The 19,240-nt window shown below is 32.2% G+C and overlaps 1 protein-coding gene across 2 annotated transcripts; it reads left to right on the forward strand.

The window, feature by feature from the left end:
• Positions 1-152: 152 nt before the first annotated feature.
• On the forward strand, positions 153-19,240 carry LOC106468942 (transmembrane protein 143-like). 2 transcript variants are annotated; one of them, XM_013929395.2, is made up of 6 exons: positions 153-517; positions 5,503-5,708; positions 6,867-7,023; positions 7,501-7,695; positions 10,782-11,448; positions 18,567-19,240. In XM_013929395.2, exons 1-6 carry the CDS (start codon positions 479-481, stop codon positions 18,872-18,874), a joined length of 1,572 nt encoding a protein of 523 aa, XP_013784849.1. In that variant the 5' UTR covers positions 153-478; the 3' UTR covers positions 18,875-19,240. The 2 variants fall into 2 exon arrangements, with proteins under 2 accessions (XP_013784849.1, XP_013784850.1); XM_013929396.2 differs by lacking the exon at positions 153-517 and having other exon boundaries at positions 5,521-5,751.

Below are 19,240 nucleotides of genomic sequence, written 5' to 3' on the forward strand. Positions count from 1 at the left end.
CTCAGATTGCTAGTCGAGCGCCTTATCCACCTGGCCATGCCGGGCCCTATACACTATATTGTCGCTTTCTTTTTGTAATTATGCAGCCTTACCATGCACCACCTGCCAGAGAGCCTGCGAACCAGATTGAAAACCACTAGTGCAGATGACATTTAAGATACTTCGCGATATGGTCGGATGTTGACTTCATGTGTGATTGATGTTATTAGTTTAAGCCAAAATTATAATTTGTAAATAACAAATATTATTGTTATTACATTTCAATTTCATACTCCTAATACATTCTCGGTGTTTTGGAAAAATAACAACATAAACTTTCTATAGTTAGTTTAATATTTATGAAGAGTATGTTCTTTACGTCGAAAGAAAAAGTATTTGAATTTCGGCTCCCATTCCTATTACTATAGTATTAGTAGTAACCGTTACAAGAGACTTAAGCTGAACTAGGGTTAACCTAGTTGAAAAAAAAAAAGTAAATATGTCACTATGTAGTCTCAGCGTCCGGCCTTTAGCACAGGTAAACTTGAATTGATGTTTTTTTCAATATTCATGTTATTAGTTTTAGTTCTTATAATATTGATTATTACCATTAGGTAACCATATTATAAGCTATAAGTTATAACTAGTAATAGTATAACTTATAAGTATAATATATTATTAGTATTAGTGAGTTCTATTACTATTAGTGAGTATTAGTATAATTAAGTCCTGTTGAGGATATCGTAAAATATTTTGGGCCACACAACGTTCTAACAATGTTACATTTGTATCGATATTTGTCATCACAAACATAAGCATACTGCACATGAATGATGAAGTTTTAAGTATTACTACTAGATAATATCACTAGTGATTATAAACAATTCTTTCATGGGGAAAGAAAATTCACCATTTCTATCCCTTTCTAATAACGTGTGACATAATACAAAAACTTTAAAATAAGTTTAAAGTTCTGACCCTTTTTAAATGTAAAGTTACCTTATAAAACAAGTTTGGGGGGGGGGGTTAATTTGATTTTTTTTTGAAAAATACAGTTTAAAGTAAGTACATCTGAGGAACCAATTTAGCATTATTTGTTTCTTTCAGATGCAGGCATCTATTGGCAAACAATCTTCTACACAGACAACTTAATTCATCTATGATAATACTGGTACTCACTAGTTTTAACCACTTCTTACATTATTAATTTATTAGCAATCCTCTCTTTCATAGCTGCTAGTACAAGTCAAACTATGATGCCACGTCAGCGTTATGTTGATGAATAATATTGAGATTAATTCTGTACAATGTCTTTATTGCTGGTTTGTTCTATTCAAAGAGATATGTATTGTAAAAAAAATGAATTCACATGTTCCAAGCTGCCATATATAAATACTTTACTGGGGATATATAAAGACAGTAGTAATGGGAGTAGGGCTGCTGTCTACATAACATCATATAGGCTATACCACTTACATTACTGGTGCCTGTTAATGTGATTATTAGTAGTATGATTCACAATGTTTGCCACTTAGTATACAAGTGTCACTTGTCCAGTGTACTTAGATTGTATCTTGTGTTGTGTGTAATGTTTAAATAAACAGTGCTCATGAATCCACATTCTCTATTGTGTTGAGCTACTCTGAATAAAATTGGATGAAAGGACAATATTTAACGTAACATAAAATTTAAGGACAGTATGCCCTCTGTCCATCTAGATTTTCATCTAATAAACTAAACATACAAAAAACAAAATGTAGCCAGTTCTTGTCATTCAAATATTTATCAAACTTTCCCATAAACTCTCTTCAATTTCCTGCACTCACCACATCTGAAAGCAGCCTATTAGAAAGGCCAACCACCCTGTTAGAAAAATAGAACCATCATAGTTGAAGATGATCCCTATCCCATCAAAATTTATATTTTTTGTCCCCTAGCTCTACCATTCTCATCATAAGTGCAAAAAAAGATGATGCAAAGATTATGAGTTCTCTTAATCTTAAACACCTCAATGAGATCCCCACTAACTCTTCTTTATTCAAGAGAAAACAATTTTAGAGATCTTAACCCATCCTTGTATGACAACCTTTCCATTCCAGTTATCCTAGTAGCCCTCCTCTGAATTCATTCCAACAATTTATTGTGTTTTCCAAGACTGAATACAATACTTCAAATGTGGTGTACCCAGTAACCTATACAATAAAACTATAGCCTCTTTAGACTTTGTTCAGTATTTCTGTACATAAACTTAAAATCCTATTTGCCCTACCACTAGGAATAGCACACTGCTTAAATAAATTACAGTATAATGAACCAAAATGCCAAGATCCTTTTTCTTGTATAATACTGTTAAGGTTAATCCCACCAAAAATTATACTTATAATTCAAATTATGATAACCTACATGTGTTACCTTGCATTTATTATAATTAAAAACCCATCTACTATTTATATGCCCAACTCACCAAATGATCTAAATCCTTTGGTAAAGCAGCAGTATCCATCACACAGCCATCAACACCCAAAACCTTAATGTCAAGTGATTACAAAAAATAAAAGCAAATGGCTTACATATCCAGTCTTCAACCTCTTTCAAAACCTTTGGAGAAATATTATCTGGTCTAAGTTCCTTATCACTCTTTGAACTTCCCAATTTACTCTTAACAAGCTCAGAATTAATGTGATCATTTTGTTTGATCTTGTTTCTGTCCAAAAATTGTTCAGGATGAGAAATATTGCTTAAATCTTCATTAGAAAAACTGAAGAAAATGTAGAATAATGTAGCCAGCTTGTAATCATCAGATAGAGCCTTCATTTATCATCCTTCAAAGGCCTTACTCCTTACTAATATTTTGCTTATTGGATTTAAATAGATCCTTACTACAGGAGGAGCCCAACCCCCTCTTCCCACACATTTTTCAATCTGTACCAGTAAAAATGCATCAAAATGAGGAAACTTATTGTCAAGAAAACTTAATTCAGAACACAAGATCTTCCAGGACTCTAGGGTGATCCCTGGACCCTAACTGTAATGGGTGGGCCTGTGGCACACATTCCCTTGCTTTGCTCAGTCCAACAAATCATATCACCCCCCCCCCTCATTTTAATTTGCCTCATACATCTCTGCACTGTTAATTTTTACATTTTCAGTCAACCTTTTTTCATATGCTTTTTTGTGTTTCCTAATTTTCTGTTTGACCAACTCTCTTGATCTTCTATAATCCTCAAAGTCTCCCATGGTAATAGTCAATTTAAACTTCTTCAGTTTATTAATCTTTTCCTTAATTTTATCCTTTACATACTTTGTGAAACAAGCTGGTTTTTTGTTTGAAGCCCCCTTTATGTTTTATGTATAACAAACATGTCTATATTGAATATTAAAAAACATTATTTAAAACATTTTCCACATTTTATCAGTACATTCAGTTAATTCAGTTGCGTAATTCACAACAGATACTTTTTGTCACATCCTTCAAAATTTGGTGTTTTGAAAATCTTAACAAAAGTCTGATTATTCTTGATCTTCCTAAGCATTAAAACATTAAACCTAATAAAGCAGTGGTTACTTGCACCCAGATGTTCTCCAATCTCTACCTTCTTAACCATTTCTGTACTAGAAGTTAACAAAGTAAACAATAAATTTAAAATGGCTTTGTTCCTCATAAGTTCCCTAACCAATTGGTGAAGAAACCATCCTGAACAGTTTCTAATAACCTGTCTCTCTCATGGTTTCCCAATCTATATGGAAGAAATTGAAATCCCCCATAATTATGACCTTGTCAACTGCTGAAATCTTAAGCTCACTGTAGAGTTTTTCATCAATTTCATCTGGTAGTCTGTATAAAAAATTCCAACTAAAAGCCTTCTACTGTTTATATTCACTAATAGAAACCCAAATAGATACAACCTCATTGCTATTATATATATTTGGTATCTTTATCTTGAACAGGATGTAACTCACATTTTACATAGTAGGCCACTACTCCTCCCTCTTTTTAGTACTCTTTTCCTATTAAATAACCTATAAACCTTATTTCAAAGAAATTTCTCTCATCAAAGTTGTCTACATTTAAACCAAGTTTCAGTTATTCCCATTATATCAAAAAATCTTCTGTTTGACTAGTGCTCTAAAGTCATCTATTTTATTTCTTAGACTTCTAGCATTACAGTAGTAACAGTTTAGCATGCCCATTAAACTACTTTTATATTTTCTTCCTACCCTACACTTTTATCTACAGGCTAGGCTTCAATCAAATAGTTTTATTTTTCTAACAGGTTAGGCTGATGTTTATGTCCTAGTACCATACGCAACTTGGAACATCATAATATGTCAGCTTTTCTTTTCATAATATAACACTACCATTAGACTGGAGATATTCACTCTCTAGTGATGAATAGAGCAAGAACAGAGTTTTAAAATACATTTTTTAAAGTATTAATCTGAAATGAAAGGTAAAATAATTGATGTCCAAAGGTAATATATCTTTAAGACTTGGTAATTTTTGTATTGTGTTACATTAGGAAAAATAAGGAATTATAGATTTTTTTTCTCCACCAAAACCACTTAAACAAGTAAAGAATGTTCATGTATGATGTATAACCCTCGTTTCCTGTTTATTTTTTTTAGCCTTCACACCTGGTATTGATGTAGGTTTTATTAATGTAAATCTAAGAGATGCTGGATGTAATTTTAAAATTTAAGCTTTATTGTAAACAACTCTGTTGTAGAAAACCTGTTTCATTAACATCTACATTCTGAGTACAAATGTATTAGTTAACCCTACAAGTAATATTTACTGATACTTATAGTAACAGAAGATTATAGAACAGAGATTTCTCCACTTTATTCTTGTGGTTATACATTTCATTAAAGTAGCAGAATTTATTTTGAGGCTTGGTAACTATTCTCAATAAATATTCATATTATAAGCAGAGATAACTTTAGGGTAACTGCTTTACTTGTACTAACACTTGATAAAATTAAGAAGCTTGTTAAATATAGTGTACTAACATTAGCTAAACAATTAGTTGATTTAACATTTCTGGACAGTTGTGAAGCTTAGGTCTAAACACTTTTTCATCTTTTTTTTCTATCATTTTTTTAAATTTTTTATTATAAAACCTTTTTAAATTATACTTCAAATGTGTGCAAAAGTACATAAAACCTGTAATTACCAGTTAAATTTGTGTTATAACTGAAGCTTTTAATTAATCATTTTAACTTGTGTAATATCGGAAGCTTGCAGTAACCAATTAAAATTTGTATAATAATCTCAATTTTGCAATAACTAGTTAAATTTTTATGTAATAACTGAATCTTGAAATAAACAGTTTAATTTGTTTTAAGTCTGAAGCTTTTAATAACCAGGTAAATTTATGTAATAACTGAAGCTTGCAATAACCAGTTAAATGTTTCTGCATATATCACTATGTGTAGCTTTGCTTCAGTTTTTAAATTTTGATTCTTTTAGAGGCACATCAGTAGAATTTGTTGAGGGGAATCTAATATACTTGTTATTTTCAGATATGTAAGTGGACTCTCAGAAATGCATCGCATACTAAGGTGACCAATTTATTCAGCCAGAGATGTTTAGCAACATCAACTATACTGATGAACAATGTCACACACTCTCAGAATATGGATAAAAAAACTCAGCAATCAACAGTAACTTTAAGAACAGTTGAATTGATGAAAGAAATAGAAGAACTAGTTGATGATGATGAGACGAGGTACAACATTTCAGTACTGGAGACAAAACTGTTTTTTTTAGAGGTATCAGAATGACCAAAAATATCGGTGTTTAAATGACAATATAGCTTCTGTCAGTATTTCATACTTGTTTGAGAATGCATTTTTTTATATGTTTTGCTCTCATTTAACTTCTTTAAAGTGAAGGACATGTTATGTAGGATTAACAAGTTAATAGCATCCTCAGGAAGTTTTTCATTTGGGAGTAAAAAAAGTTGTTGCAGCAGTATAGACTGTGGTGAAGCTTCATTTTGAATGCTGTGTGCAGTTTTGGGTTTCTTTCTCCAGTAAGAATATCAACATGTTGTAAAAAATGAGAGCTACTACAAAGTACAATGGTACTTGGTTCAGTGAAGGTTTGGATTCATTTCCACTGGGGCATAAAATGTATAGAGGTGACATGGGGCATAAAAGATGTAGAGGTTACATTTGTTAAAGGGGCAGGTGCAAGGTTGAATGAAGTATTCTGCATTTGAGGTATTATGGGAAACATTATGAGTTGCTTCCCTGTAATTAATGCATCCTTTTGGAGTTGGTAATTGTTACATAATTAAACTTCAGGTGTGGGGAACAAGAGTTTATGAAACATCTCTTAATTGTTCAGTCACGTTCTGTAAGCTTGCACCCACCTTTTTTAAATGTTTAAAATTGCTAGAGAGTTGGGTAATCTGCTTGTGGGTGGTAAAAAACTACTGGAAATGTCATTAGGAAATCATATCTGGTTGTTCTTTAGCAAAGTTATTTTTTGGTTATAATTATGGTATAAAAATTTAAAATGAGAATGATGTGCTTGGTGGTGTAAACTAATATGTCACTTTAACTTCTCTTAATTTTTGTGAATAGGTATATGGATATAAAAAGACTTAGTTTTCAGTTTGTGTATTGATTATTTTTTTTTTGATAGACTGAAGGGTAACTTTGTTGGGCTTAAATAACCTTCTCTTGTTAAGTTTTTCTTACATTTTTAACCCTCAGATTACCAACAGTTTCTTGTTAGGGTTTCTATCTTGCAAAGTATATCTGTTGAGTAATTTTATATTTCCGCCTGTTACAGAATGCAATGTATAAAAGGAACTGAATAAATCTAAAAGAGCTGCATAGGCTTCTGACTTGTGCATGTTTGTTCTTATTATGTGCAGAGATTACTTCATACCCCTTACAAGTCATTCTCTGGTTCGCCATTTGCTGGAGGAAGACTTTTTCTCACAAGAGGAAAGGAAACTGATGGAACAATTAGCTTTAGCCTTGGATGGAATTGCTGTCAATCGTTATCAGGGTCTTGTTCAGGAGTTAAAGGTAAGTAGCTGGATTTTCTTTTTACTCGTTAAGTTTTTCTTTCAGTTTTATAAAGATGGTATGATTTTGTCAGTTATCAGATTTGTATATCTGAGAATACTTATCTGACTCAGTTGGATAGTATTCCAGTCAGATAACAGCAAAAATCAGGTCAAAATTGCATGAGTATTTCTGTACACTTTTCTGGAAAAGTCACTTAGGTGAAAATTTGTTGAAATAGTGAAATTTTTGATTCACTCCACAAACATGTATATAACAATTTAGGTGGCTTTATACATACAATACAATAAGCTTTAGTTTTGCTCAACCAAGACTGTGAAATACTCAATATTCAGACATTTTAAAAGATGGTTTTAAGCGAGCAATTTTTATGGCTACCATCTTGTTTCATCATGATCCTTACTATTAAGTACTACAATACTTAATGATACAAATTGGATTAATAATTTTTAAGAGCACTCTTTATTTTTTCTTCAGGGTCTTTTTGACTCTCTAAATCCTGACAGAGACACTGTTAGCACCAAGCACGTCCCACTTCATGATCGTCTTGACCAAGAATTCTGGTTACTCCAAAGGCTAGCTATCATCATGGAAAAAGCTAATTTCTATGAACTTCCTGGTCATATTGTACAGGCTGCTCTCGAAGAACATCAAACTGGAACAGGAGTGAAGGTAATTGTAAGACATTTCATTTCTTATCAGATTGGTGGGTTTGATGATTTATGTTAGTTATATATAGGTAGGAAAGGATATAGCTTTCCTGAAGTAGCTACACAGGTACAAAAAAATATAACTTTGCTGAGGTTGCTACACAAGTATATAAAAAATATAGCTTTGCTGAAGTAGCTACATAATTATCAAAAAGATATAGCTTTTCTGATGTAGCTACAGAGATGTGAAAAGATGCAGCTTTGCTGGGGTAGCTACAGAGATATGAAAGATGTAGCTTTGTTGGAGTAGCTACATAGGTAGGAAAATATATAGCTTTTCTGATGTAGCTACAGAGATGTGAAAAGATGCAGCTTTGCTGGGGTAGCTACAGAGATATGAAAGATGTAGCTTTGCTGGAGTAGCTACATAGGTAGGAAAATATATAGCTTTTCTGAGGTAGCTAGAGAGATGTGAAAAGATGCAGATTTGCAGTGGAAAGATATAGATTTCCTGGGGTAGCTACACAGTTATTAAAGGATATAGCCTTGATGAGGTAGCAAGTTTGGTTTTAGTGGGGAGAAGGTTTGGTGACACATATTGATATCACAATTATTTTCTTAAACAAAATTTCTAATATGCTTACTTATATAGGAAAGATAAGCTTTGTGCACAGAAGTAAACACCTGTGCTCTTTGACAGTAGATTATTAAATACTTCTAACAATTTTCACAATGAATTTTAACTATAATATGGTCCTTTTGTGATTGTGAACTAGGAAAGATCTTCCTTGACAGTTACCAAACATTTAGTTGAGGACATAACAATAGCTTTTCCAAGTAGTCAGTAACAGACTGAAAATGTCCATATTAAGCCTCTGTTTGGTTTCATCAGGTTACTTTCTTTGACAGTAGGCCCTCACTGGAAAACTGACTGTATATCTATCCTTCAGTCAAACTTGCATGTTTGTTATTCTTAAAACTTTCATTTTACCTTTAGCCAAAGCCTAGCTAATGTAGGAATTTTCACATACTTTATCAACCACAAAAACCACTTCGTTGTGCTCTTTCCACTTTTAGATTTTTAACCTAAGTTATATTAAAAATAATTTGTCTATTAGATTAACAATAGTGATAGAAAAAAACTCATAATAGTGCATGAAGTCTTTAATTTAGTTACTGTTACCACTGTTATGTCTTAATGGATGAATAATGCTGTTACTGGCTAAACTGTGTAGAATGAAATAAATGTTATTTCCAATGGGTGAAAAAATACTGTCCACTCAACCTGTTTCTGTGAAGCTGTACGTAGCAGTGTTTACTATTATTGAGAATGTACTAAGTGCATCTTAAAGACATTTGGCTAATTTTTGGTAAATGTGAAAAGTATGTTGTTCAAAGAAAATCAGTCTTTTTACTAAAAAAAATGTTTCTACAAGAGTCAGTCTGACTGAGAGACTGATTATTCTGAGTACAGGGTGATTTTCATGCAAAGAATATAAATACTTCTTTTCATCTTACAGTTTTCATACTAATTTGCATAACCTCTAGAACCTAAGTGAATAGCAAAAGTTTTTATATGGTAAAAGTTTATATTTTATAGTGATATAGCTGAGTCATCAGTACATAATGAAACTGAAAGGAAATTTAAAATATTATGAAATCAAACCTTTTTTCTTTTTTTTTCCATAATTAATTTGTTTCCATGATTGAAATTCACGTTATTCCCAATTTTAACTGTTTACCTTTGCACATATAATTTAGTTTTAATTTTATAGTTTTAGTGCCTGGCTTGTATGGCATACAGTTTATTCATTAGTGAAACAAACGTATCACAAGAGGAACATGTTACCAGATTCACATACGTTTGCATACTGCACTCATTGCTTAGCAAGATAAGTCTTGTTAAAAATTTTCCTAGCTTTTTGCCCAAAAACAAAATATTTCATCATTCAAATATGCATTTTAAAACATAAGTAATTCACTAAATTAGAATGTCCAAAACCAACTATAACTTAACTGTATATATAACTGTGATTTAACTAGGTTATAAAATTTGTTAAATATTGTGAGTGCCAACTTCACTTGCAGCCAAATTACACAATCAAGATGTCTTGTTGACAAATATTGCTGTCAATTTCAAAAGGACAATTGCAAGCTTAAAATTAAGAATAAGTTCTCTATTATTAATTAACAAGTACATCAAATAAGATAACATGATTTTAAAAACTACCTTGAAAGTGAAGGACAGATGGGTGAGGCTTCTGTCATGGGTTGTGCAAATTTATTGATATTTCACTAAAGGGAGAAATTGGGACAATTAAACAGTATTGGAATTTTGAAATTGTTTATAGATTGTGTCTAGAATATAATATACAGTGTATATGTTGGGCTTTTGGAGTTATAACAACTTAAAGGAGGAAAAGTATGACAACTCGCACATCATGTGACAACAAAAGTGAAAACTGACAATGTTTTAAAATATTTTAATTTGAAATTAAAAAGTTAAAATTAGGTTATATGAAAATGTGAATTATATACTACATAGTGATACTTACTATAATGATATATATCAATAATAAAGTTGTTTTAGCAGGTTCTTAACATAACTCTATAAAAGGTTGGGACATGCACAGAAGAGCCAACCCCATCTCAATAGAGTTAATATAAATGAAACTACTGTTATTTCTAATGAGTGAAGAATGCTGTTACTAACTAAACTGTGTTTAATTAAACTACTGTTATTTCAATGAGTGAAGAATGCTGTTCCTAACAAAATTGTATTTAATTAAACTATTGTTATTTCTAATGATTGAAGAACAAGTTTCTGCATATTGATGGTTAAAAGTTATCTTAATATTCACTAAGTTCAACTCATTACTGATTTTCAGTTGGATATTTGCTGAAAAATATATTCTCACATTAATTAAAGAAACAGTCTTCACATAATTACAAGGGGAAGATTATTATAGATATTCTTAAAATAGTCAATGTCATTTAGGCAATTTTATAGCAATAATACTGCAAAACTATTAATTTGAAAAGTAGGAATTGAAATGTAAATGTTATGGTGATGTATGATTGAGATTACTTACTTTCACTGATTTTTAGGTAAAAGTTGATACAGCTAAGTATGCTGTTCTGAGATTCTGGACTCTTGGTAAGGAATTACCTACAATTCCACTTTCTTGGCATCAAAAAATAACAGGTTTATTGATGCAGTTGAAAGTTCCTCAGTTTCTTGAAAGGTACAAACAGAAGGTCAAGCGCCCAAAACCTCTACAGTTTTACAAGCGAGTGGTGGTTGCTGTTCGTCTGAGAACTGACCACAAGCTCTTTTTGAAAGGATTTCGAGACATTCCAGTGCATACACTAGAGCAGCTATTACCCGAAGGTAAAGTTCACATGTCAGACTTTCAAAAAACAGTCTTGACAACATCACTCTCTGCCAGTGGTCTAGGTATCCTAGCTAAAATTGTCACCTACCTTGCAGGATTCCAGATTCAATGGACAGTTGGTATAGCAGCACTGAGTGCATTAGTTGCTGCTCGCACGTGGCTGATGTTTACAAAAAGAAAAACAAAACATATAGCCGACATGAACAGAATTCTTTATTTCAAGAACATTTCCAATAATCGTGGACTTTTAACACTGCTGAAAGATCGAGCAGAAGATGAGTTCTTTAAGGAGGTTTTGTTGGCCTATACTTTCCTGTTGGTGGAACGTCCACCATCTGTTAAAATCAAACCAAGTCAAAAGCAAAAACCTGAAGAATTAGGTGAGTTCTGCTTATTATGGTTTTGGTTTCAGAGTGAATTGTAATGTGGAGTAAATCTAGTGTAACCTGAAATGATGACTGTTTTATTTGTATGTTATTATGAAATATGCCTTTGTATTAAATACTTGATTTACATTAATTTTTCTTGTGTATTGAGTAAGTTTGGATAATTATACACTGAATATAAGTAAAAAGCAGTTATTTTAGTGTTAGTGATCTTTCAATTTAAATGTTGTAGATGGAAATGTTACCTTGAAAAACTTCAGTTTTATTTGGTTTTCTCTTCAAAAAATTTGAATTAAAGCATTTATTTTTTTCTATTGACTTCTTAATTCACATTTACAGTGGTTGGCATGTTAAATGCTTTGTTATACATAGTTGGACACAATGTAGATTACCTATTTATATTAGCAAAGAATTAAAAGATCAATTTTGTTTAACCATTTCACTGCATTATGCCATAGCCTTACACAGGGCTCATGCTTAACTTTTTTTTTAGGGAGACAGCTGTGTCCCCAAAACATGCATTCTTAGGGGCCAATCCTATAGCTCATTGTAAAATGTACTCTATAGTGGAAGTTATCAGAAAAGTAGTGGATGTTACGTAAATTGAAGGGAAATTAAAGATATCAACATATCTCAATTTATTTTGTTCTGAACTCGTATTTCATCAAAAAAAAATGCAAGTCAAACCATTTAATTTTGTTTCTGACCACTTAAATTATTTTGATTTCATATAAGATCTTTAATTTCTCTCTAAAGCATGGTATAATAGTAACTTTTGTTCCATATTAAGTCCTCAGGATGATACACCATGTGCCTCTCCATTAGTACCATACTGTATATTAGCTCATTGTTTGTGGAGGTTGCCAAAAGAGCGCATAACAAAAGTGATTGGAAATTTGGAATGTTCCATTACTTTCCAGTAGGGGAGTTATGTTGATTGTTTGAATTGTGCATGTCACTGTCGGAGATGTCACTATAAGTTGAAAGTGGTAAACAGATAGATACAAATACTTACAAAATAACTAACCAATTGGACAGCTATGGAACATTCCATTTCATCATTTGACAGTCCTGTTATTTATGAATCTAATCAAAAACACCTTGAGTGTGAAAAAAAAGGTGTGGTCAAAAAAGGATTGAGTGTGTGAGTTAAAGTAATGAAATCAAAATTAGTCACCAAATTGATAGCTACACTTATAGCATTGATAAAAATTATACAGCAAATATTCATTCATTAGCTCACCAGGCCATGTTTTCTGTTCAGCTTGAGGCATGATGGTGGGTAAAACAAAGTATTTGACCTGGCTAACTAATGAATGAATATTTGCTGTAAGATTATTATCAATGCTATAAGGTTAGCTACCAGTTTGGCCACCAATTTTGATTTCATTCCCTTAAGTCACATGCTCTATCCTTTTTCGGTCACACCTTTTTTTCACAGCTAAGGTATTTTTGATTAAATATCATGACTTTTTATCAATATTCAATACTAACCAACATTAGCTTTAGGATCGCAACCCTATTATTCAGAATAGACCTATACTTTACAGTACCAATCAAATTCTTTAAAATATATGGTGGTAGTTTTTCCTCTCTAAAACAGTGTTAATAATTTCCTTTATCATAACACCGTGGAATCAAGCATCATTCTTTATGGTAATTGCTTAAGCTAATATCACGTGATGCTAAAGCTCTTTAATCAGGAGAATTTCATAAAATTTAGCAAACTTGTGCTTAAAAGATGGCAATGAATAATAACAGTCCACATGATTCTTTCGAAAACTTGAGGTATAAACTGCTAATTTAGCTTGCTTGGCCTAACCAACACTTATGTATCTGCACGTGCTTTCACCCTGTAGCTTAGCTGCTCTAAATCAGCTGTTTTCCATCCGAATGATGAAAAACTAAAAAGGATGCACTTTTACTCTTAGGTGTAGCTGTAGTAAAAAGCTTAGACCAATAGCTCACATGATTTTTACATAGGCATTCACAAAACTTTTGGTCAAATTGAGCAGTTTTTGTTGGATAACTTTGCAAATGTGGCTTACATTTAGACCAAATTTGACATCTAATTGTAGTTTGTAAAGATCTATCTATTTGAAAAAAATCCATAAAAGTTAAGTATGTTTTTCAATCAAATAAAGTTTCCGTATTTTCCATGCGAAAAAAAAATGGAAGAAATGGAGATTTTATATATTGTGTATTTCTTAATGGATTTCCTTGAAATTTGGTATGTGAAGTAAGGGTCCTGTATGGCACATCCACTGAAAATATGTGATAGTTTGGATTACCACAGTCTGAGCGAAGAAAGTGTAAAATTGCTAAACTATCACTCCTGTGTCCTGTAGGTTGTTTTGGCTGCACGACAAAATACAGTGTGTCTTGATATGTATAGTTCTAAGAAGTTATTTTAAAGCCAATTGTGGCTCGACAAACATGATTGCTGATTGGCTGGATTGCTTCTGAATGAGAGAAACTAGATATTTTGGGTTTTTCGAGTAGGAATTAAATTTTTAAAACAAGAATCACAAAGGTAGGCAATTGTCGTAACAGACTGCTTGTTTCACCTGTAACTAACAGGTGAGAGTATACATCTTTATGTATAGTAAAACCTAATATTTTGTGATTTTAAACAAATGTCAAAAGTGACACAGTATAAATGCTGAGATTTGAACCACATTCAATGAAAGCATGTCTCGAGCCAAGGAGGTGATAAATTTTTAATAATTCAATCAGCATGATGTGGGACTTCTTTATCATAATGTATTTAAAGTTGTCATTTCTTTTTTCTTTCTTTTAAGATTGGAAAGTTTGTCATTACATATGCAATAAAGATACAATTAGGATCACTTTCAGATAAGGCCAATTTAATAAAAAATATTTCAACAACCTATTTGAAGGTTCTGCCCTTTATGAATGAAAACTTTCAAACGCAGTTACTTTATTTGACCTTTAGCTGGAATTAGAAAGTGGTTTAGTTCAAATGTGTAGAGTGATAGCAAAAGTCTTCAACATTATGGCTGAAATGAATGATGAATTTAGGCAAGGAACCTCAACAATTTGTCTTTCACAATGGTCGATCATGTACTAGCCACAGGGTCAGTCCCCATTTTTATGTTTCATTCGTTCAAATAAAAAATGGAAAAGAGATTGGGATTTATTTTTTTTTGAATGGCACATTTATTAATAATTTCAACCATTTAAAATTTAATGAAGCTTCAAAATGCATCCATAAAATGTTAAAGGGACAAAAAGGAGCTTATCAGCCCATCAAGGATGTCCCTTCCAGCTCCCATCTATAACCCCTTACTACTCATGTATTCATCCAATCTTGTCTTGAACTCAGTTAAATTTTCTGTCCCCACCACCCTTGAAGGCAGCTCATTGCAAAAGCTAACCACCCTGTTTGAAAAGTATTACTGTTTAAACTTCAGACAACTCCTACACTGTCAAAATTTGAACTTATGACCTCTAGTCCTATTATTTTCACTGCTAAACACAAAAACGTATGATAGATCTATATCAATACTCTTAATAATCATAAACAACTCAATCAAATCTCCTCTCCAGAGAAAACAAGTTTATAGATTTTAATCTCTCCTCATAGGACAATCCCACCATCCCAGGTATCATCCTAGTGGCTCTTCTCTGAACCTTGTCCAACAATTAAATGTCCTTCTTGAGGAAGGGAACCCAAAACTGTACACAGTACTATAAATGAGGCCTTACATATGATGTATACAGTGAAAGAATAATATTCCTTGTCTTATATTAAATATTTCTATAGAAGCTACCCAAAATCCTATTAGCCCCATTGCCAGCTATGTTTAGATGACTTCAGTGATTTTTTGATCACAACACCAAAATATTTTTCTTCAACCACAGTATTTAATGTAATCCCATTTAAATCATAACAATAATTTGAATTGTGAAAAGCTACATGCATCACCTTATGTTTTGGGTAGTTAAACATTGTTTACCACATATCTGCCCAATGCATCAAATGATTTAAATCTCCCTATAAGTCTACAACATCTTTGGTACAGTTAGCCACCCTAAAAATCTTAATATCATCTGGAAACTTCAAAATTTTGTTAGTCATTCCAGAGTCAATATCATTAATATAAATTACAAACAGCAAAAATTCCAAAAATATAACTCCATTTATTACTACTCTCTGCTTTCTACTCTTGAGCCAATTTTCTATCCAATTTAATAACCTTTCCCCCACATCCACAGATTTAATTTTTTTGTAACAAGTCTTTTGTGAGGCACCTTATCAAACACTTTGTGAAAATCAAGGTAAACCAGATCCACACTATTTCCTTCATCCACTCTTGCAGTAACATCCTCAAAGAATGTCAGAGGATTTGTTAAACAAGACTTTCCCTTAGTGAAACCATGCTGGCTCTTTGACACTATATCAACCTACTTTAAGTGAGTCTGCAACACATCTTTAATCTCATTCTCCAACACCTTTCCAACTACTGATGTAACTGCCCTATAATTGCATGGACAATGTTTATCACCCCTTTTAAATATTAGACTAACATTAGCCAACTTCCAATCTTCTAATACTCTTCCACAACTAAATGACCTATAGAAAAATATTAGCTAATGGTTCAGAAATAAAATCTTTAAGTTCCTTTAAAACTCTGGGATAAAAGTTGTTTGGGCCAAGGGATTTATCAATTTTGAGGTTTCCCAACTTTTCTCTTACAATTTCAGAACTTAAAACGATATCTTTTACATCAGTATTTTCCCCATACATTAAGTGCTCTGGTTGAGGCATAATACTTGTATTTTCCTTCATAAAATCTGAAGAGAACATATAATTTAATAAGCTTACCATCTCATAAGTCATTTTGCTTACCCATTATATACCTAAAGACTTCCTTATTGTTTGCTTTAACTCTCTCAGCCAGCCCTCTTTCACATACAGTTTTTGCCCTTTTAACTCCTTTTTAACCACCCCTTTTGATTTCCTATCGTCCTCTAAGTCCTTATTAATTCCAGTAACTTTAAATTTCTTGAATTTATTATGTTTATCCTTAATATGACCTCTTAAACCATACTGGCTTGTTTCACTTCGTTGCCCCTTTTTTTTTCTGTAGGGAATATGTAGTCATTACAATTTTTAAGGTTAAATTGTCAACTTTACTGTACATGATCGGAATTGGGTCGATTGTGCACTATAATTATCGACAATCGGTAATTTCTGATTGTGACAGGATCGGTAAAACAGTAATTTTATATTGTAATTTTTTGTTATTTTTTTGGGCTAGTGCAGTACTGTACATGCAGTAAGGTAAGTTCTCCAAACAACTTACAAGTTTGCAATTTTTACTTGCATGTTTTTGAAAAGTGAACATCTTTCAAATATGTGAGCCTTGATGCAGGCTTGGTGTCATATATAAAAAGTTAAAAAATAGCATTCTGATTAAAAACAGTTGTTACTTTTATAAAATTTCAAATAATCACTCTATATTTCAAATTTTATAAATGAAATTTTGGATATCAATTCTATTACACTGATACAAAAAAGTCTGAATATTGAACAAAGTGATGGCATTCTTATTAAGGAAAGTGCATTTACTTTGAATACACGGTCATTCAGAGTGACGTTTGTGGATTGTACGACTGACGAGTGTTCATAAATTTTGGAAGGTTCATTCATGGTTTGTCGTAAGTTCTGCTTGGTTAAGAAACCCTTAGACCAATTTATGTGGGGTTAAACTTTTAATAGATCTTTTGATTTTAAAGGGCCACACTGGTTACTTAGCAAACACTTTTTACGGGCCTTCTAAGATTTTTTGGTGCCATTGGCTCCAGGCCCCCGCTAATTTCAAGCCCTGGCCGTACAGCATGATATCTGTTTCTATGTGTGTGTTGTTCCATAAAATCTGCAGTATAATCAACCATATTTCCCTATATCATTGCATCCTTTCACAGATACTGTTTCCTTGGCTATGCATATAATGTATTCCAGGAGAATAATCCCCAAGGTTTCTAATGGATACATGTTGTGTAGGTCACTACTGCATATCATAGCAGGATAATGTGCTTTTACAGAACTTTTGTTTTGCAGCTGTATATTACATAACTGGAAGCAATAGCTCTAAAAATTTCACACAAGCAATTTTTGAGTGTTAGCATAACATGAATGAACATTTCATTCACAAAAGGAGGGATCCTACATGAAGTCATAAACAGCCTGTTTTAGTTGCATTGAAGCTATGTAGCAAAAACTGCAGCATTATAACAAAATTATCAAAAGTTCCACACAGGATATAAACACAGTGAAAGGTTAATGATATAAACAGCATATTTGTTAACAAGTGCAAAATATTTAAAGAAATTTTATAATTGATAAATAAAGTCTGACTTGGTGTCAAGCAAGTGTAAATGTATAATATAGGCATATTTCAGATGTATCACATCGTCTGTAATGACACCCATCTCAGGTAATAAATACTAATCGAGGACTGAAAAGATCAGTTACCAAATTTCAGGATCAGACACACAAAGAATGGTTGTTTTGTTTGTTTTTTTGACACCACTTTCAAGTGAATTGGATGAGCAGAAGCAAATTAATGGATATTCATATTTTGTCCAGCTTGAGTGTTGTTATTCCAAAAAATATTTTAGCATGTGGAAATAAGAATTACTATATAAAAAAAAACAATTTTAGCATGTTTGACCACTCTGTAAGAGAATTTCATGTATATTATGATTCTGTTTGAATATTATTTCTGGGAAAAAGGGGGAAGATAGTCTTAAGTGTTAGAACCAGTTTTTAAAAGAAAAACTCTTTGTGCAGTATTTCATGAAATATCTAAACGTAAGCAATATAAATGAGGAGGGTTGAAATATGAGGATAACTTTGTGATCATAAAGGTCACTCTGAATGACCACTTTGTCATTGTGCTTGTCTTGGTCCATCTATGATACAAACAAGGTCAGTCGGTAGATTTGTCTTATAGTAATAAAAAAGAAACAAAAGAGAGACCAAGACAAGTGCAATAATGAAAAGGTCATTCAGAGTAACCTTTATGACCACAAAGGTGTCCCCAGATGAAAAAAGCACTACAATGTCAACATGTTATTTACAGGTGGGATTACTCAAGGTCTGCTTGAGAAACAGATAGAAGCGTGGGTTCTTAAAAAGCTGGCTGCAAAAGTAGAATTTGAATCTGAAGAAGCTGTTGAATTTTTAGAATCTTTAGGTCTTCTGAGTCATCAAGGAGAGCTGTTGCATGTTGTGCCATTATCAACAGCACTTCAACTTCTTCCTTCTCCTCACACTTCTTTTGCTGCTCGAACATTAGGAGAAGATATACATGAAGGTTATGACAAAGACTTAATGCTTGACAACCTTATCAGGGAAGAAATGAAAAAATTAAGGTATAGCTGGGACTGAATTATTTCTTAAGTCATTGTTTAACAAACAATAAAAATTGGGGCATTCTTATAAGTCAGAGCAGTTATGTTTAGTATTATTAGCATTGTAGGATCTGAACTGGTGAAAAGGTTCAAGTTACATGCTTTTAGGAACATAAGTAGTTACTAGTTATAATGGGATGTGGTGTTTTAGATAGCTTTTTTCCTGCATTCAAGTGTATTTAAAATTGGGACTGGATGTATGTTTTTATATAACATGCTGGTAGTTGTCTTATGTTAAATTGTGTGTATTGTGCTTCAGAAATTGTTTTCTGTAAACATTTGAAACACAGATTTCATTTTGTACTCTAATACATTGCCTACTAATAAACAGTTTATATTCACA

This window comes from Limulus polyphemus, unplaced genomic scaffold (assembly GCF_000517525.1).
Source record: "Limulus polyphemus unplaced genomic scaffold, Limulus_polyphemus-2.1.2 Scaffold3230, whole genome shotgun sequence".
In the NCBI taxonomy this organism is placed as follows: domain Eukaryota; kingdom Metazoa; phylum Arthropoda; class Merostomata; order Xiphosura; family Limulidae; genus Limulus; species Limulus polyphemus.

Bases quoted from the DNA above. Each gene is read 5' to 3' on its own strand.
- LOC106468942 (XM_013929395.2), top strand. From the start codon at position 479: ATGTCACTATGTAGTCTCAGCGTCCGGCCTTTAGCACAG. The intron at 518-5,502 runs GTAAACTTGAAT...TGTTATTTTCAG, and splicing joins GCGTCCGGCCTTTAGCACAG to ATATGTAAGTGGACTCTCAG. The intron at 5,709-6,866 runs GTACAACATTTC...TATTATGTGCAG, and splicing joins GTTGATGATGATGAGACGAG to AGATTACTTCATACCCCTTA.